This window comes from Coloeus monedula, assembly GCF_965178545.1.
Source record: "Coloeus monedula genome assembly, chromosome: 8".
Classification (NCBI taxonomy): domain Eukaryota; kingdom Metazoa; phylum Chordata; class Aves; order Passeriformes; family Corvidae; genus Coloeus; species Coloeus monedula.
This window is the reverse complement of record NC_138788.1, coordinates 1,739,025-1,759,963: the sequence shown is the minus strand read 5'-3', so window position 1 is coordinate 1,759,963 and position 20,939 is coordinate 1,739,025. Positions and strand designations below refer to the sequence as shown.

The 20,939-nt window shown below is 48.5% G+C and overlaps 1 protein-coding gene across 3 annotated transcripts in view; it reads left to right on the top strand.

The window, feature by feature from the left end:
• The window catches only part of PCDH15 (protocadherin related 15), a gene marked incomplete at both ends in the record, with an annotated part of 282,257 nt that overhangs the window by 208,331 nt on the left and 52,987 nt on the right, over positions 1-20,939 (top strand). For all 3 annotated transcript variants that reach the window (XM_082286268.1, XM_082286266.1, XM_082286267.1), the window contains 2 exons: positions 10,779-10,888; positions 12,119-12,259. In XM_082286268.1, coding sequence (XP_082142394.1) covers positions 10,779-10,888; positions 12,119-12,259 — 251 coding nt within the window. The remainder of the gene's footprint in view (positions 1-10,778; positions 10,889-12,118; positions 12,260-20,939) is intronic.

The following is a 20,939-nucleotide window of genomic DNA, read 5'->3' as shown; positions in this document are numbered from 1 at the left end:
GAAAGCAGAAATTGAACATAAGTTGTCTTCAGGAGGCCCTAAAGGATGGGCTTGCTCAGCTATTTAAAGGAGTTTAGACAGAGATTCGTGAGCTGCATTCTATTCGTCTTCGTGATTGGAGTAGTAGCATGTTTTTCACTTAAAGAAGTGAAAAATAGCAAAATACTGCCACTCTTCTCCTAATTTTGTATCTAACTTGAAACAAATGTGAAATCTGAAGGCCCAGTGCAAAATGATAAACTTTGCATTTAATAATAATCCTTTGCTAAAGGATTTTTCCCAAGAGAGAAATTGTTCCTGCTGCTCCCTGCAGTTTCTTAGTATCTCCAGAGGTGTGCAGTGTTTGCTGCATTGCTTTGGGTCATGTAGCAAATAAAAATATGGCCATTTGTGACTGGAATTTCAGATCCGGGCAGACAGCTGTCTGTTGGAGCAAACTTGCTGTGCAGCAGGTCCAGAGAGGGCCCAGAAGTTGCTGAGGGGACTGGAGCACCTCCCCTCTGGAGCCAGGCTGGGAGAGCTGGGGCTGCTCAGCCGGGAGAGGAGAAGGTTGTGTGGAGAGCTCACAGCTCCTTCCAGGGTCTGAAGGGATACAGGGAAACTGGAGAGGGACCCTGCAGCAGGAACTGGAGGGCCAGGACACAGGGAATGGGTTCACAGTGCCAGAGGGGGCAGGATTAGATTGGGTGTTATGAAGGAATTGTTCCCTGGCAGGGTGGGCAGGCCCTGGCACAGGGTGCCCAGAGCAGCTGTAGCTGCCCCTGGATCCCTGGCAGTGTCCAAGGCCAGGTTGGACATTGGGGCTTGGAGCAGCCTGGGACAGTGGAAGGTGTCCCTGCCCATGGCAGGAGTGGGATTGGATGGGCTTTGAGGTCCCTTCCAACCCAAACCATTCTGGGAGTCTGGGATTCCTGAGCCTGCCCTGAGCTCCAGTTTTATCCCAGGAGCTGGGAATGTTTTTTTGAAGAACTCTTGCAGTAAAAAGTGACTCGCAGCCCATAATACCCTTTGATGACACCTGAATAACCCAGGTTATCTTTGTGTCCCTGTGAACTGTTCGGGATTATCTGGTTTCCCTTTCCAAAGCACAGCTCCCTTCCTGGGAAATTGTCTGCACACTGTTTTAAGAAGCTCTTGAAACCTTTTGGGGGGCAGCACAGGCAGTTATTTATTTTCTTCAATGTCAAAAATGAAATGAAAATAACCCCAGAACTTTCTGATTCAGCTCTGAGATTCAAATATTCGGGAGCAGGACTGGTGTTGATTCCTGAGTTTTTCAGGGATTGTCACACTCTGCAAACTGTGCTTTGTGTTTGGTTTGTTGGCAGTGATGCAAGCTGGAACTGGCAGGTGTCACAGGACCTCATTTCCCAGTGACACGGGATATCTTTAGGGTACAAGGCAGCACAGAGCAATGGTGCCCCTTGTAAAACAAAAAACTGCTGGATGTGGATGCTGGAATTTCAGAAGGATTGAGAATTAGTGGCTTTAGAGTGGATTAGTATTGATCTTTGCTTGTCTAATTATCATAATCTGGTTGATTCCAGTGCTGTTCCCGAGCTGGTTTACAAACTTCCTTCCTGTGTATTTAGGGAAAGGTCACAGTTGAGCAGTTTTACAGAATAAAGCTTCAGACTCTGCTACAAAATCAAAAATAAATACAAAATATAGAGAAAGAGAGAGAGCAGATGGCATGAGCAGAAAGGGAGATGAAAGTGCCACTGTGCCTTGAGCTGAGCTGCAGAGCCTGGCAGCTCTGCCAGAGGATCACCAGCACTGCTTGGAGCCCTCTTCATACCCAGGGAGGCTTTGATTGATCTTTATCCGTGTCTTAAAGTGACTTCCAGAGCAGACAGCAGTCAAGTGGATGAAGGCAGAGATTGACGTTTATTCACTGGCTCTCCCTTTTGCATTGTTGCATCATTTGGGGCAAATTAATTGGTCTCTTTACCTCCCACCTTCTTTGTTTGGATTCTAAATTATTCTGGAGGCATCTAAACACTGCTGTGCTCTCCATATCAAACAGCAAAGGGCAGCTGAGGGCTCTGAGAGCCAGAAAATACAGCGTGGAGCAGTTGATTTACAATAAATGAGGGATAAAATACAGTTCCTTCCTAATGACTGTGAGAGATCCCCTCCTGAAGTCCATCAGAGGGGATCTGCTGCATCCTTGGCTCTTCTGGTGAGGACTGGCAAGAGGAGGCCAGGTGGGATTTGGGATGTTCCTCATCCCAGCATTCATTCCCTCTCAGAAGCAGAGCAACAGCAGGGGCACCTTCTCACTCTCTACAACTGCCTGGGAAAAGGTTGGAGCCAGGTGGGTCGGGCTCTGCTGCCAGGGAACAGGGACAGGACAAGGGGAAACGGCCTCAGGCTGGGCCAGGGCAGGCTCAGCTTGGACAGCAGCAGGAATTTCCCCATGGAAAGGGTGCTCAGGCCTTGGCAGGGGCTGCCTGGTGCAAGGGTGGACTCCCCATCCTTGGAAGAGCTCAAAATAGGTGTGGATGTGGCACTTGGGGACGGGCTTAGTGGGGAACAGGGTGGTGCTGGGTTCCCAGTTGGACACAATGGCCTTTGAGGGCTTTTCCAACCTTAATGACTCCGATCAGCCCTGCATGGTCCCAGTGCATGGTCCCAGTGCTCCAGCTGGATCTTCCCTGTGGAGCCCTGGAGCTGAGCTGCGTTAGCAGTGTGGGTCCTTGTCTGTCCTTGCCACGGATATTAAGGATGACTCTGGAAGAGCTGACAGGAGCAGTGCCTGACAAACAAAGGGTTTTCCAAGCCAAGAATTGTTCCTCAAAAACACAGAGTGTGGAGAAAAGAGGCAAAAATCCCAAAGAATCCAAGTGCTGGAGCGCGTGGGCATTTAATTGGAGATGGCTGGGCCACGTCAGAGCCCAGCTGACCTTTGGTGCCAGGGAAGGGCACGGCTGATGCTGCTCTTGTCACCACATCTCCCGCAGGGTGTTGGCTGTCATTCGGATTCTGCTGGTTCTCCAAAGAACTGATGGAAGACGTGGGCACTTCCAGTGTCTCCAGCCCCTGTGTGGGAGCAGGGACACAGCGGAGTGGGGACAGGGAGACATTTCCATCCCTGCCCCAAACAGGCTGTGGCAATTCACACAGTTTATTGAAGTTTTGAATGCTGGCTTTGATCTCATGCTGCTCTGTGCCAGCAAAACAATCTTTGGCAAGAGAACCACAGAATTCCAGAGTGGTTTGGGTTGGAAGGGACCTTAAAGCCTTGAAGCTCATCTCATTCCACCCCTGCCATGGACAGGGATACCTTCCACTATCCCAGGCTGCTCCAAGCCCTGTCCAGCATCTCTGGGACACTTCCAGGGATCCAGGGGCAGCCACAGCTTCTCTGGACAACCAATTAAAAAAAAAGTTAACACCCAATAAACCAAATAAATCAATTTTTTTGGAAAATCAAATCTGCTGTAAAGAGCCCCTTTCCCAAGCTCTTCTTTCTTCTGTCCTGACTTCCCTCAGATCACCTCTGCATCAAGGAATTAATCCAGAAGTTTCCATTACCTCCCAACGACTTATGGCAGCACTTTCATTTCTTAATTAATAGATATTAATTAGTAGCGCTACGAAACAGCGGAGAGCAGATGTGACTGGAACCTCAGCTGAATATAAAGATGTATTTTTAGCAAGCCTGTCCTCTTAATGAGCACGTCCTCAATTTAAAACAGTAAAAGTTGAAAGGGATTTGGGGTCTTTCTGGTGTTGTGTTAATTAATAAATTCCACATCCTCTGCAAGGGGAAGGTCAGTGCTGGCAGAAAAGTGCTGCTGGAGCAGGGAATGGAACGGGAACCCGGAGCAGCATCATTGCTTCCTAATTGGTGCCTGTGGGCACATTAACCAGGTGTTCAGCCATAGCAGAGCAGGAGAAAAGGGGAATTTTGCAAACTTACAGCTTCTGTTAGTGTTGCGTTACGGCTCCCCAGCCTGTCGGAAAAGATGTGTCCAGTTGCCCAGCAATCCGAGGTTTTACAGGGAAATATGGGAAGCTGTGAATTCCAGGCTGTAACTCGATGTAAATGTAGTGTGGAATTTTATTTAATTTTATTCCTCTCCCAGAAGCAGCGCTGCTGTGGAAATGTGTTCTGCCTAAAAGGGGAGATCTGGGGACATGTGGATTTCGCTCTCCGTGGAAAAGACCTTGTAATCTTTTCCACCCAATTAAATCCTTCCATATTGGAGGCAAATACCATCCAAGCAAAAGGATTTCACAAAAAACCATGGAGCTGTATCAGGAGTCAGTTATTCCAAGAGATTTTCCCCAGTTCTCTGGTTTCCTGCTGCTCACTTGGACAGTTTTCCTCATTGGGAAACAGGGAATGGGGAACCCTGCCCAGCGACAGTGAGGGTAGGGGTGGCACTCCATGGCTGGAATCTGTGTAATTTGGTGCTTCCTTCAGAAAGGTGGGAAAAGCATCCACAGTGCCCTGGATTGGAGCTCAGGAATTGGAAGGAGTGGTCCTTTCCAACTCGGGCTATTCCATGGTTCTCAATATCTATGAATGGCTGAGGCCTCGGAGAATCAGAGAATCCCAGAACGGTTTGGGTTGGAAGGACCTTAAAGCCCATCCAGTGCCAGCCCTGCCATGGGCAGGGACACCTCCCACTGTCCCAGGCTGCTCCAAGCCCCAATGTCCAGCCTGGCCTTGGACACTGCCAGGATATCAGTTCTGCCTGAGATGCTTTTCCCTCAGGCTGCTCCTGAGCTGCAGTTCTTTAAACCTCTGTTGACTGAAGTTTCCCTTTTCCCCTCCTAGCAGAGCTCCCTGGGATTTTCCCTTGTTAGGGGTCGTTTTTTCCCCTCAGGAGTCATTTCCCCCTTCTCATCACAGAATCCATGGGGGGTTATTTTTGTCCCTCAAAAGTGTTTTGTCCCTCAAAATGTTTTGTTTAATGCTGATAGATTCAGAGCATCCATTTGAATCATCCTCTTCCCAGCATACCCAGGTCCTACCACTGCTTTTCCCACCTTTCCCAGAATGGAATTTGCATCTTATCAAGGAAAGACCACGGGCAACCTTTTAGTTGCAGCATTTTTGAAATGTGGGGATAAAAGCAGTCAATGTTTTCCTCACACTTAAGCTGGATACATTTGGAATTTGCAGCTCACATCAGTGGCAGCTTGGATTCGGGAAAATATATGTGATTTTCCTTCTGGAATCACTGGCTTAGAGTGATTTTCTGCTGGTACTTTATTTGGTTTGTAATAAGAAATAGCAAATATGGTCATAAAGTTAAATTAAATTATTTCTCCAGCAGGTATGAAGAGGGATTTGCCATGGAAAAATTAGGGAGTGATGATTACCAGATGATTACAGGAAAAAGATCCTTTTTCCCCTACTTTTCCTTGTGTTAGTAGTGCTGCATTGCATTTTATTAAAATCCTGTGCTTCTTTATACCAAATGAAAAGGAAACTGGAATTTTAGGAATTATTTTTCAGTGAAATGTTATGGTGAGATGTTTCCTGGGGAAGAGGAAAGCACAGGGAGCCAGATCCAGGCAGGGAATCTGTGCTTGGAGAGGCTGAGGGTCAGAGCTCCCAACACCATGTTAATGAAATGTAGGAATAAATCAGTCTGGGGGAGTGGATGTGGAATTGAAATGATCCATAATTTTAGTATTAAACCCTCTTGGCTTCCAGCAATGTGTTGTCCTTCCAGCCGTGTTATCCTTGGAATTTATCCCATCAGTCTGGCCAATCCAGGTGTGTGACTGTGCCCTATGTCATGCCTGGGGGGAATTTTTTCCCCTCTTTTTTTTTGGCTTCTGCAGAATCCTGACAGGAATATTCCTTCACGCCCTCAGGTTGAATTTGGGAAGATTGGAGGGATAAGATGAACTCAGAGAGATCAGGAGAGCAAAACCTGACATTTGGGTTAAAAAACAATAGGTTAAGATGGGATCACTGGAGCAGTGTCCAGACTCCCTTGTCATTTGTTTTGGGGATAAATACCATGGGAAGATCAGAGTGCCTCCAAGCAGTCTGGGAATTGAGACAGAAAGGCAGGATATCAAGGCCAGGAAGGAATATGTGACACCCTGAAGATAAACTGCTTGATAAATACGTCTAATTAAGACAAAAATATTCTTTTCCAGAAGAAAAAAGTTACCATTTTCTGGGACAGGCTGTTCAGGTAGTTACTAGGAAAGCAAAAACTTGATAAAAGGGTGGATTGTTGCTCTAAAATGTGTCCAGGTGTATCTTTTTTTGAGCAAGGGCAGGAGGCCAGGGTAGTTTTAATGTGCTGGTGAAAGGATTAAAAGAGCTGCCATGGGGATCATGGAATTCCAGAGTGGTTTGGGGTGGAAGGGACCTCAAAGCCCATCCAGTGCCACCCCTGCCATGGGCAGGGACACCTCCCACTGTCCCAGGCTGTTCCAAGCCCCATCCAGCCTGGCCTTGGACACTGCCAGAGATCCAAGGGCAGCCACAGCTTCTCTGACCCTCTCACCACCCTAAGAATAAAAATACCCTCAATGTTAATCAAGTTGAGGCAAGCAATGTAATTAAGCAGCACCAAAACTTAATTTCTGAGGGGTTTTTATGGACCTCCATCAATTAAAACATAAATATATAAAAATATTTTGTATTATAATATTCTACAGAAACAGATGTAAAGTATAATGTTCACAAAGTCTAGCTGACTGAAGTGGCTCATACGGAGTCCATACACAGCCCACTATTAAGCTTCAGCACTAAACCAATCTTCCAAATTATTATTGGGTTTGCTGGCTTGAAATGTAATTTTTTATTAAATCTCGTGTTCATGCTTTTGGAGATAGGCAAGCTTCATGGTGAATTTAAAGCATATTGGCTATCAGGCAAATTGAAAACGGGCTGGGAGTGATGTGTTTAGCACGGGGAAAAAGAAAGCAAGAAAAGTAGAGAGGAAAAGTTAAAATTTCACTTGGACAGTTCCCATAGTTGTGCCCTGCAGTGTATTTGAGACATGCTCAGTCTCCCTTTCCCACTCTGCTCAAGATACAGATAACTAAGATATAACAAATTCAAAGATTTTTTTTTAATTTGTATTTAATGTCATTAATTTTTTTTGCGCAAATAATGACTTTATCTTAAGCCTGTTCTTCTTTGTGGTTACTTTGTTTATTTCCTGAGGGACAAACCCATTTTGTGGTTTCATACTCAAAGAAATCAGTGAGGTCTCTCCTGGTCTCCGTCCCATCCTGGATGCTCCCAAAATACCATTTTCCTGTGGAAAAGTTGAAGTGAATTAAGTGGCCAAAATATCACATTGCTGTGATGGTTATGGAAAAAAATTCCATGGAAATGGATGAAACAATGGTCTGGGAATAGATTAAAATTGTCCTGGTCAAAGGGTGGTTGTGTGGAGAAGGAAAGATTAGAACTCTGGATAAGGCTGAGGTGGGATGGGGATTAAAGTGGATGTTAATTGTGGTTTATCCCTAAGATTTATGGGATGCAGGTGGATTATCATTTATTGCAAGGGACCTTCTTACATCCGGGGATGGGATGGATGTGGATCCTGGGCGTGTGAGTCTTGGGGAGGAATCAGAAATCACAGATTGGAGAAGTGGTGAGTTCAGAAGCTCAGAAAGGAACCATTTCATTGGAAATATTTCAAATATTTCAAAGCAATTCCAGGGTAGGGAACGGAGCTGGGAAGGGGCTGGAGCCCCAGGAGCGGCTGAGGGAGCTGGGAAAGGGGCTGAGCCTGGAGCAAAGGAGGCTCAGGGGGGACCTTGTGGCTCTGCACAAGTCCCTGACAGGAGGGGGCAGCCGGGGGGGTCGGGCTCTGCTGCCAGGGAACAGGGACAGGACAAGGGGAAACGGCCTCAGGCTGGGCCAGGGGAGGCTCAGCTTGGACAGCAGCAGGAATTTCCCCATGGAAAGGGTGCTCAAGCCTTGGCAGGGGCTGCCCAGGGAGCTTTGGAGTGCCCATGCCTGGAGGTGTTCAGAAGATGTGTGGATGTGGCACCTGGGGACACAGTTAGTGGTGAGCGGGGTGCTGCTGGTTGATGGTTGGACTCGATGACCTTGGAGGTTTTTCCAACCTCAACAACTCTGGTTCCATGGAATCAGCACTGGGCTGGAAGGCAGGGACACACCAGCCCCACCGGGGTGACAGTGACACACCAATCCCTTCACCCTCCCTGCCCCCCCCAGTGGTGTTGAGCTCTCAGCAATTCCCTTCCCTTCCCTTCCCTTCCCATTCCCTTCCCTTCCCTTCCCATTCCCTTCCCTTCCCTTCCCCTTCCCCTTCCCCTTCCCCTTCCCCTTCCCCTTCCCCTTCCCCTTCCCCTTCCCCTCCCTTCCCTTCCCCTCCCCTCCCCTCCCCTGGGGGTTTTCCAATCCTTTTCTGGGTGCTTTGGGCTGGATTCTCATGCTCTCCTCTTCCCACAGAAATTCCAGCTTTTATCATGCAGTAATGCAGAATTATGGCATAAAACCACCTTTGTCTGTGCCCTAAAACACTTCCAAATAATATGTCAGGAAAAAAGCGCCATTTTCCATCTTAGTGATTCAAACATTGGAAAATAAGTAATTTATTCCCTGAGAAAGGGGTCTGCCCCCTCCCTCCAGAGCAAACACAAAACCTCTCGCTAATTGTTACTGATTTGTCAGTCCATTGGATTCAGCACTGGCAGAGGGAGCTACAAGGCCATTCCCACTGCAGGAATATCCTGGAATTGCGCTGGGAATTAAGTGTGGGGTTTTTGTTCCACTCCCACCCCTTCAGAAGATTAAGAAAACAACATCATCTGTAAAGCAGCATGAAAAGGGTATTTTCCTCTCTGACCTCATCAAAAGAACTCCAGCTTTAAATGCCTCCAGCCTTGGCAGCTTTTTTTCCCCTGTCTTTCTCTGCCTTTTGGCAGCTTTTTAATCCCTAAGATTAACATTTGCATTGGTAAAATGTGCATTAAGAAGCTTTTCATAGCAATGGTTTTAGAGCTCAAGGAGCAACAAGGAATTTTATTCCAACCACTGACGCGGGACGGTGGGAGCAGAGGGATCTGCTCCGTGTACGTGCATTTGAGTAAAATGGGATTTTTCCATCTGTGAGAAAAAGAGGAGCTCACTGTTATATTGCATGATCCAAAACTTCATTCCACGTATTCAGTATCTCGAAATTGCTCTAGGATGTTCAAAGCAATATTCATTGTTTGTGAGGCAGAGTTCAAGGGAAGATTGGCCACTTGTTGATGGGAAAAGTCTGGGTTCAATAGTTGGGATTGTATCCTGGGGTTCCAACTTTCATATAATCATGGAATATCCTGAGTTGGAATTGACACGCTAGGATCATCCAGTCCAACACTTGGCCCCACACAGACACCCCAACAATCCCACCTTGTCCCTGAGAGCATTGTCCCAATGCTCCTGGAGCTCTGGCAGCCTTGGGGCCATGCCCATTCCCTGCCCTTAGAATGGGAAAATGTGGTGTGGGATGGAGGATTTGAAAACCACCTGGAACATGAAAGGGGAAAGTGATCAAATATTCATGGAATCATAGAATTATTTAAGCCTGAAAAGATCCCTGAGATCATCAAATGCAGCTGTTCCCCCAGCACTGGCAGGGCCACCACTAGACCATGTCCCCAGGTGCCATTTGGTCCTCCAATACCTCCATGATATTCCCTGGAATTAAGCACAGATATTGTCCGGAATTTTGAAGATCAGTGCACAACTGATCTTCAAAATCAGGAGCTTCTCGGAGCAGATCCTCATCTGGTGTTTATCTTGTTACCTATCAATGAGTGTAGTTTTTAAAAATTGAAAATATCTGCGTAATGCATTAATAAAACCCCATCTGCGTTCATGGATGAGTGCCAAAAATTCCTTTTGAATTTATTTTGAAGAGTTTGAAGCATGAATTCAATCTTTGTTTGCCATGAGGAAAATCTGAGGAGGATTGGAGATGAGCTCAAACCTCTCACCTCTCCTTGTTGAAATTGTTTGGATTGCTGGTTTAAAGACGTCAGCACAGAGTCATGGAATGGTTTGGGTTCAAAGGGCCTCAAAGCCCATCCAGTGCCACCCCTGCCATGGGCAGGGACACCTCCCACTGTCCCAGGCTGCTCCAAGCCCCAGTGTCCAGCCTGGCCTTGGGCACTGCCAGGGATCCAGGGGCAGCCCCAGCTGCTCTGGGCACCCTGTGCCAGGGCCTGCCCAGCCTCCCAGTGTTTGGGTAGCCTTGGGTTGCAGTTCATTTCCTGAAAAGCGTCTCAGGTTTTAGTACCAAAATGTGTTCCCAGGAAAATTTTTGGATCTTTGTGAAGAGTGGAAATTCCCATGGAGGTGGCCCCAAAGTGATTCCTGCTTAAAGCATGGAATTTTACCCATGAATGAATTTTCCTGTGGTTTTCTGACAGATTACTGAGTTTTCTTAGTAGACCTGAATATATTCAAGATATGTTATAAAAGAGATTTATAGATCTGTATAAAATATATATAAAAGATCTATTTTGTCTTTTACTTCCAATTTTTCAGGCTGGGGTGGTTCTTGTTTCTCCTCATTATTCCCTGCTTTCCCATTTCTCACATCCAAGAACCATTAGATCTTTACGTTGCCACCTCTTGTCTATTGAACTTCTCAGTGGGTTTTGCATTTTCAAAGGTTGAACATTTTCCTTTTGAATGTGATTTTCCCTGATAACAGATCCTTTGGCAGCCTAATAGATGGTGGAAATACTAAGGCGAGGAATAATCGTCAATAATGTGCTGTTCAGGAATGTCACACAAATCCTTCTGTTCCCCTCTGCAGACCCCCCCCAGTGAGTGAAAGTGCCCCGAAGGGAACCGTGGTCACCGTTGTCACCGCGGCCGCCTTGAACCAGACAGTCGTGTACTCCATTGTGTCAGGGAATGAAGAGGGTAAGTGGAATAATAATAATAGTAATAATAATATTAATAATATTAATATTTCAGCTTTGTGGTTATGCCGAGCCTGGAGGGTGGACCAGAGGTCTGCAAGAAAGTGTGGAGAAGTAAAGCTGCTGAGGTGAATCACAGAATCGTTAAGGCTAGAAAACACCTCTAAGATCATCGAGGTGAAATCCCATCTCAACTGCACAAGCAGGAGGGAATTTCAGTGCTGGGGCCTACAAGAAACCTGGAGAGGGACTTCTTATAAGAGCATGTAGTGACAGGGCTAGGGGGAATGGCCTCAAGCTGGAACAGAGAAGTTTAGATGGGATATTGGGAAGGAATTGTTCCCTGGCAGGGTGGGCAGGCCCTGGCACAGGGTGCCCAGAGCAGCTGGGGCTGCCCCTGGATCCCTGGCAGTGTCCAAGGCCAGGCTGGACACTGGGGCTTGGAGCAGCCTGGGACAGTGGGAGGTGTCCCTGCCCATGGCAGGGGTGGCACTGGTTGGGCTTTGAGGTCCTTTCCAACCCAAACCATTCTATCATTCTGCAACTGCCATTATCAAACCTTTGGAGATCAGCTAAAGCTCAGATTAATTAGCAGGATTACAAGAAAAAAATACTCACTGATGTGAACATTCCCGTGGGTGCCACGTGGTGCAAGCCCATGGCACATCAAAATAAAAATAGGAATAGCTTTGATGGAGTTATACTTGCTTAAAAATCTGGTTTAAGGGATTGCAGGCTTGGCCATGCTGTAACAAATACTGGATTAGAGCCTGATATCCAAGCAAAACATCCTGCTGGGATACTCTCTGTGATCCACCTGGATATCCTGACAAAATAATACAGAATTCTTGGGAAGGATGTAAAGAATTCCCCATCCCATCCTCCTTTTTGTGAGTGTGGGCTCTTTGTCTTGTCCTGTCTTCCTACTTGTCCTCAAGTCCTGTGCAGGGAGTTGCACTCCGTGATCCTTGTGGGTCCCTTCCAGCTCAGGATATTCCATGATTCTGTGACTCTGGGTTGGTTATCCCAGCAGCAGGTTGGATCCAGCTGATTTGCTCCTTAAAATATCTTCAAAGAGGAGCTATGTGGGCTTTTCCAGGCCCGAAGGAGGAGGGGAGGCAGGGAGGAAATGACTTGCTTGGATTGTGTCATCCCCAAAATAAAAGCCTTGGGTATTGAAAATCCCTGTTTCTGCATCCCAGAAAATTCCTGTGTTTTTTCTGGCTTCCAGATGTGTTTGCCATTAACAACAGAACGGGAGTGATCTCTGTGAAGAAGCCTCTGGATTATGAACATGTCCAAAGTTACGAGCTGCGAGTGCAGGCAGACTCCCTGCAGGTGGTGAGATCCAACCTGCGGGTCCCCTCCAAAAGTAAGTGTCAAAAATCCTTCCTTTTCCACCTTTTTTACACAGATATTGCTGGGATCTGCTGAGAATGTTGAAACTGCACTCCAGTGACCTTTCTGGATTTTAGGGCTGTGATGGTGGTGATGGGATCACAGCCCACGGTGCATTTTTGGGTCTCTCTGCCTGACTTGCCCAGAGCAGCTGTGGCTGCCCCATGATCCCTGGCAGTGTCCAAGGCCAGGTTGGACACTGGAGCTTGGAGCAGCCTGGGACAGTGGAAGGTGTCCCTGCCATGGCAGGGGTGGCACTGGATGGAATTTAGGGATCCCTTCCAACCCCAACCATCCTTGCATTCTGTGATTCCATGTTAGTTGAAGGGGCTGAAGTATTTGGGAACACTCCATAAAACTTGGGAATGGCCTGAGGCACTGTACAGGGGTGGCAATTCCAATACCTTCACCAGGGTTTCTTTCCAGTGCTACCCACAGAACCAGCAGAAGGTTTTGGGATTTTGAGCCTGGGTTATCGTGGCTATTTCTTTTTCCTTGAGTAAGAATGGAGTGTGTGGGGTGTGACACATCGGGGTTAAGCAGTGGTCAGGAGCTTGGCTTTGTTAGGAGCAGGGTGAGATCCTGTGCTGGTTTAGCCACCATCAAGGATGTACCTGGCAGGGGACAGAAAGACAGAGCTGCCTGCTTTTCCCTGTGCCTGGGAGAAATCCAGGTCAGGTTATATCCATAAAAATCCAGCCAAGGAATGCCCAGGGAGCAGGTTAGGTATCCATGCAGCACAAAGCCTTCTCCAAACCTTTCTCTGAGATCGCTGAAGACACGAGGGAATCAGCAGGTCCTGCCCTTCATTCCCTCTTCTGACTCACACTCTGCACTGGAGCAGCTCTCCCAGCTGAACAGCAGTTCCAGAAAAGTGATGGCTGAGTTATTTTATTCAGGAATGCTGGATAATGACTGGAGTTTGACTTCAGGCCAGCTTACAGGAAGACAAGCTGGGTGTGTTTGGCTCTCCGGGAGTACACAACATATATATTCCTTGGAATGTGCACTGTGCTGCACGGATGGCTAAAGAATTTGATAAATGTATATATTTAAAATACTTTAGAAGTATCTGGCCAGCTGAATCACTTATGATTTTGTAATGGAGATCCCTTGACCTTTGGGTTTGATTCCTGCATTTATACAATTAATTCCTTTCCATTTTCTCAGCACTTTGTTCATTTTTGAGGAGTTTTAATCAGGTTAAACACTACTTCTGAGTTTCAGGGCACTGAATTGATGAGCTGCAGTGGGAGGAGATGGGGCACAATGAACACATCACTGTGGACTTTGCTGAGGTTGAGCTGATGAACCATTTTGGAGCTGGGTGACTCAGAATGCAAAGCCCCAGGATGGTGTGACACTGAATTAATATGGAGTTGGGACACCTGGTGGCAATGACCTGCTGCCAGTTCTGGTCTTGGATACTCCTGCATTGGTGGAATTTGTTCTGCAATTTGTCGGTGACCTACTCTGGAGCTACAGGGATTTCTGGGCCACTCACTTTGAGATACACACTGATTGTGTCCAGGGCAGCGAACGGAGCTGGGAAGGGGCTGGAGCCCCAGGAGCTGCTGAGGGAGCTGGGAAAGGGGCTGAGCCTGGAGCAAAGGAGGCTCAGGGGGGACCTTGTGGCTCTGCACAAGTCCCTGACAGGAGGGGGCAGCCGGGGGGGTCGGGCTCTGCTGCCAGGGAACAGGGACAGGACAAGGGGAAACGGCCTCAGGCTGGGCCAGGGGAGGCTCAGCTTGGACAGCAGCAGGAATTTCCCCATGGAAAGGGTGCTCAGGCCTTGGCAGGGGCTGCCCAGGGAGCTTTGGAGTGCCCATGCCTGGAGGTGTCCAAGGAAGGGCTGGAGGTGGCACTCAGTGCTCTGGGCTGGGGACAAGGTGGGCATCGGGCACAGCTTGGACTCCATGGGCTGGGAGGGCTTTTCCAGCCTCAGGGATCCTGGGATTCTGTAAATTACAGAGCACTGACAAACTGCTCAGCCACCACACAGGACTGAATTTCACAAAGCTCAGAAGCTTGGTACCAAATTGTTTTCAGTGATGGTATTACAGGAAATAATTATAGAGAAGTAGGAGCTGGAGTTTGCATCTGTGCTGGGGAAAAGTAAAAGTGCATTGAGTGTAACTGAGCTTGTCTTCAGTGATGGTGCCAGCTGATAGCATGGCAATAACTGCAAAACTGTGTGAGGAGAGAAAGTAAATTGAGATGTCCTTTGGAGTATGAGAGCATCCAACTGGTGATTTAAACTGGGGGTTTAATAGATGATGCTAAATCATGCAGTCACATTCTTGCTTTCAGCAGAGTCAAACTCATTAAAGGAGTTACTTTAACTGAAACTTTATGCTATGAAATTGCTGTGTGGTTTTACTTCATCTGAATGGAAGGAGAGTTGGGTTTGGTGATGAGGATGAGTTAAAAAGTTTGGAGTTCTCCTTGAGGATTCTGAGGATGCTGAGCCCTGAAGGACCTTCCATATTAACGGAGTTTGGACAACGCTCTCAGGCACAGGGTGGGATTCTTGAGGCTGTCCTGTGCAGGGCCAGGACTTGGACTTGATGCTCCTTGAGGCAGGAAGGAAAGGGTAGGAGGAAGCAGAAGGATTTGTGTGGAAGCAGAGGGAGCAACAAAGAGAAAGTGCTGCCTTAGCACAGGGACAGAGCAGTGGAGCAGGATGGACAAGGAGGGACAAAGAGAGGCTTTTACCACCAAATTTAACCCGGTCCCAGGTGTAGAACCAAAGCCCTGGGGGGCATTCCCAGAGAAGCTGTGGCTGCCCCTGGATCGCTGGAGGTGTCCAAGGCCAGGCTGGACATTGGGGCTTGGAGCAGCCTGGGACAGTGGAAGGTGTCCAAGCCTATGGCAGGGGATGGGGTAAGCTTTAAGGTCCTTCCAACCCAAACCATTCCATGACTCCATGATTTTACATTCCTAGAGTGTCTCGGTTTTGAAAGACAGGTGTCTGCTAAGGAAGGCAGAAGCCCCCCTTGAAGTGGCAGATATAACCCTTTTTCCCTCCAAGTTATTATATTTTGAAATCAAGGGCCTTTAGGCAAAGATGTGGGAAATACGAATAACAGTTCTTTATATATATATATATATATGTATATGTACATAACCAGTCAAAGAATACAACAACAACTCTGGCAGTAACAGAAGCACAAACCCAGTGCCAGCCTTCTCGGCTGTCAGGCTATTTCCCCTCGGGTGCAGTTCCGCTCGCAGCCGGCAGGGGCGCTGGCGGCTCCCGGTGAGCAGGGCAGGTGCGATGGTTCCCCCGCGGCTGCAGGGGGCGCTCCGGAGCGAGCTCGGGGAGCACGCGGCACTGGCGGCCTGGGGTCCCGGGAAGGGAAGGAACAAGGGCTTCATGAACCCCTGGGCAGCCGATCCCGGTGTCTGGCTGGACCCTCAGGAACGGCAGGCTGGAACGGCAGGCGGGAGCAGCAGGCTAGAGCGGCAGGGACGAACGCAAATCCCGGGTGGCAGGCGAGATGTATCCAGATGGGAGAACCCCACGGATGCCCAGGCAGGCAGGGCGAGCAGGGCTACAGCGTAGCGAAAGCTCGAAGCAGCAGCAGCGGGGCAGGGCAGCCACAGCTCGGCCTCCAGCAGGGCAGGGAAAGCGGCTTTTGGGGTCCCGGCGTTGTTTCCAGCAGGAAGAGAAGAACGGCCAAAAAGAAAGAAACAGCAGCTCCTTTCTCTGCAGCTTCTCGTCCTTCCAACCCAAACCATTCCATGACTCCATGATTTTACATTCCTAGAGATGTAAAGATAATGACAGAGCTTTTCCTGCATTTAAGAGGAATTAATTGCCTGGGTGACAAGGTGGTAATTGGTCACAGGTTGTACTCCCTGATCTTGGAAGTGTTTTCCAACCTGGATGATTCTATGACAGAACCTTGTTAGACATGGTTTTTATCTTGCTGTCAGAGGATTTGAAAACAAAATCACCTTCCATTAATTATTTCCATGTCAGGTAGAACTGTTTGTCCCCTTTGGCACCCCCAGGGCTGGTACAGAGGCACTGCCCTGGCTCTGCTGTATTCCCAGCTGCAAGCAGGGCTGTGCTTTGGTGGTTGGGGGTGAGGCAACAGTTCTGTCTCCTTCAGCTTTTGGTTTCCTAAACCCAAAAAACCCCTTTGGGAATAAAGTGGAAATGGGAATTTTACAACTAACATTCTGCAGCTGCTCCATGGTAAATGGGAATGATGCTTCTACTCTGTTAAACATGAGCATGCCTTCTGTGTCCCTGCGGGGTCCATGTAACAGTAAAGCAGCCTTATGTTTTTCGTTGCAAAAGTTGCTGCTGGTGGTGCTGTACAAGTTGGCTGCTCCAGCAGTTCCCAGATCCAGGAGTTGTGACAGATGGACTCAATGCAAGCAGAGCCTGGAGAGCTCATCCCTCTGCCTCACAGCTCTGGGGGAGCTTGGGACAGGCTTCAATTTCGTTGGGCAGCAAAACAGTGCATTTCAGAGAGGCTGCATAAAACCTGAGCTCCCACTCTGGTCATTATTTGTTCGAAAAAGAGGTTTTATACGGATTTAAATCAGACCTTGGACCGGTGCTGGTCCAAACACATTGCTGTTTGCTTTTTTCTGCACTCTTCAAGCAGTGACAGCACATGATGAGCTTCTTCAGGCCTTATGGGCTCGTTTAGATCGAAATGCCACTGAAAAATATTCAGTGCTGATTCCTACTTGGTTCTGCCAAACCCAGGAATGTGAGATGGAGCCCAGCTGCAGCTCAGCTCGACTCACCTGCCAAAGCACAGAGCCTGCTCCACTCACTTGTAAGGCAGGAGGAAAGCAAATTACAGTTCTCCCTCCCAGCTGGATTCAAATGAACTTTGGAAAGGTTCTTTGAAATCTGTTGTTGCCTCCTCCAGAATTGCTTTTGGAGATGCAGGGGTTTATGTCAGAATTACCCATTCATGAAGAGCAGCTGGATCCACGGCTGGGTTGGAATGTTGCAGAAGGCCGGAGCAGCGCTGCTGGTGAGAGCACTGAGTAAAACTCACCTGGGAGCACTCAAAGCATCATTGGTGCTGTCCCAGTGTCCAAAATCCATTGCTTCTGTTCAGCTTCCTTTCTGCAGCCTGGCAAGGAACTACAGGCTCACACAGATCTGGCACATTTTTAGATGGGGAGACTGGCAAAGAGCTTTCAACGAGGATGTTTGGGAAAAACTTCTGGGAATGAAGTGTTAGTTAGTACTCACTAGTGACCCAGGAGTTTCTCTTGGATTTGTTTTCTGTGTTACTTATTGTGGTCTGCTCGTTTCAGGTGTTTCAGAGGTTCCTCAGCTTTGCTTTAGAGCAGCTTTCAGGGTGTTTTCACTCCCCTTAAGCAAACCACACAAGATGAAAGATCCAAAAGTCTTGGCAGTGATTATTTAGCTGGTTCTTAGAAGCTGAGGATGACTTAGAAGCAGCTGCACTGCTGTATTTTCTGTGCACTGCAGCTTATCTCTGGGGGGCAGGAGGAGAGGAGGAAAAAGGGATCTTGCAGGAGACTGAGGTAGCACTGAAATCTATTTTATTTGCTGGTCTTGACCACCCTGGCAGCCTGTGCTGCTTTGTCCAGGGAAGGATGCTTTTTGCTCTTTCACCTGGCCAACTCTTTAGGTAGCTCAGTCACAGTAATAAGAATTATATTTGGGTTCTATGAGGTCTCACAAAAAGTACCACAGGCAAGTAAATCCTGATTTCCACTCCTGGAATCCATGAAGAAAAGAAGTAACTGGAGCTGGATTCCAGACCTAGAACACCAAAGATGGAAGGTTTTACATCCATGGGGGTATAAATTTCTCCTCTGGGAGTGTGAATACTGACAGCCTGTGATGATCGATGTCCTCACAAAGAGGGTTCAAGCCGCACCCAAGGAGTGTTTAGAAAAGTGGTTAAAAATTCGGAATATGAAGGGTAAAGGAGTCTAATGGCAGAGTCTAAACCAGACTCTCTAAGACTGTGCTTCATTGGTGGCCTTTTCCATCAGGCTGGGTGCTGGAGGTGCAGGAGTGGTGGATTTGGGAGCACCAGAGCCCATGTGCAGGGGATATTCCTGAATCAAGCAGAAGCACTGGAAAATCCCCATGGGAGAGGATCCAGCACGACCTTCCCACATGGCACAGCTGCTGCTGAGGGGTTTTAGTGAGAACTCCGGTGTGAGGGTAAGGAAACCTCTGCAGCAGGCGGGGAGCCCTTTCCTGCAGCCAGCTGTAGGAATTGCATCCAAAGGCTGGGACAGGGAGGAGCTCGCAGATGCCACATTCCACTCCATCTGCCAGAACGAAGGACTGTGTCCAAAATCAGGCAGGAAGCTGAAGTGCAGGTAGATGTTCAATGGTGATGGTGCTAATGTTGGCCTGTGGCTATGCAGGATGTTTCATTTGCTTTGTCCTTAATGTAATAACTTCCATTTCTCCATTCTCCAAGCGTTCACCCTTTGCTAAACAAATCAGCCTTTTGGCAGCTCAGAGAACTGCCAGCAAATTAAACAAATGGGGAGCTGAGCAAATTGCAAGGCAAACTTTGCACAAGGCTCAGCCACCTCACCCAAACTGGCCTGACACGACAACAGTAAGCGTTATGCAAATGATGTTTAATTTGAATTAGAGAGAACCAGTGCAGGTGAGCCAGCACCTGATCCCACTTGCACAGATAAAATCAGGATCTTCCCTCCAGCATCAAACCAGTGGCAGCCGGTGATAGGACTGCTTGTAGGCTCAGCAGGGCAAGGTCACTTCCACACATAATTCTGCTTTTAATGCCACCTTCTTCCCTAAAGGGTGGAGCTGCAGTGGGAAAGTCTGCCTGGGAATCTCATTTCCTACCGTAGCTTGGTATTGCAGCCAGAAACATCAAGGATCTGGTTTAAGATGGCAGAGATTTGACAATTCATGTAATTTCTTTTCTTTCCTTTCTGTTATCCCCCTTCTCTCCATACTAAAGAGCCCCACAGCAGGGCTCAGGCTGCAGGGAGCACAGAGGGCACCTGGTGGCACCTCCCTGCTCCAGCAGGGCCATCCCGGAGCACAGGCACAGCACTGTGTGCACACAGCTCTGCAACAGCCCCAGCGAGGAGAGCCCAGAGCCTGTGTGGCCAATGTGCTCAGGGCTGGGCACTGCCCAGGGCAGCAGTTCTGCCTCCTGGGCAGGGCAATTGCTGGGCTCAGGCCCTGCCCGGTGCTCTGGTGCCATTGCTGGGCCCCGGAGCAGAGCCTGGGCCCTGCTCGGAGCCCTCCCTGCAGCCAGGGACAGCCAGGGCTGAGGGCCCCTCTCAGCTGGGGCTCCTCTCGAGCCTGAGCAGCCCCAGCTCCCTCAGCCTGTGCTGGGCACGGAGATGCTCCAGGCCCTTCCTCAGCTGCGCAGCCTCCGCCGGCCCCGCTCCAGGAGCTCCCTGGCCCTGCTGTGCTGAGCAGCCAGGGCTGGACACAGCACTCCAGAGGTGCCTCCAGGGCTGCCCAGAGGGGCAGGATCCCTCCCTGCCCTGCTGGCAATGCTCTTCTGTCCTGCTGCCCCCAGGATCCCATTGGCCTCCTTGGCCCCAGGACACTCTGCAGGCTCAGGGACAGCTCGGTGTCCCCCAGGACCCCCAGGACACTCTGCAGGCTCAGGGACAGCTCGGTGTCCCCCAGGACCCCCAGGACACTCTGCAGGCTCAGGAACAGCTCGGTGTCCCCCAGGACCCCCAGGACACTCTGCAGGCTCAGGGACAGCATTTTAAATATTTGGGTTTTTTTCAGATTTCAGTTCCATTTATGAAGCCATCATTCATTTCCCATCAGTTGGACCATCAGATAGGCAGAATATGACTTTGGCCATGTCAGAAATAGTCTGGGGTTTAATTTTTGCCTCCCCTAAAGATACAGCTCCTGAGCCTTTTATAACAAGCCTCCATTGTACAAGTAACTCAGGTCAGTGGTACCTGTGCAACGCTGAAATTATCCTGGCACTGAAAGGAGCTGGGAAAACCAGCTCAGAAAGGAGGCAATTTATCACTTGCAAATGTGGTTTTAATGAACTGGATATCATCATTTCCAGCAATCTTTCTGGATGATACGATTCTGAAAGAGGGAAGCAGATGTTGGTGGAGATTACTGCGCAGTAGAATCTGTTTGGCACCAGCTCCATGGTTTTTGCTGGATGTTTTTTCCCTTGCAGAAGGATGGAGATGTTTATTGCTCAATGGGCTGGAGCAGGAACTGTTTAATAAAACCAAATTAGTAGTGGGGGGTTCATGTTGAACCTCTGGTGTTTTGTGTTGAACCTCTCAGGGGAAGCAAAACTTGTGGAGTTCCCCTGGGCCAGGCCAGGTTTGGGAGGAGGACAGGCTTAGGGATGCTTTCAATTAACATAGGAAATTAATTAAGTGTTGAGGCTGCTGAGCCGGGGCTTTGTGTGACCATTTATGAGTTTACAGACACCAGGACTGAATCAGCTGTTAAGTATTTGCATGGCAGTAGGAATAATTAAAATAGATCAAGCAAGGTGCAGAGCTGCTGTTAATGAGCTCTTGGTGACACCTGTGGGTACTTAATGGGACCAAAACCTGTGGAATCAAGGTGTTCTATAGGTCCCTATTTCTTGTCCAGGGAAGGGAAGGATCTGGAGCTCCAGGAGGGGCTGAGGGAGCTGGGAAAGGGG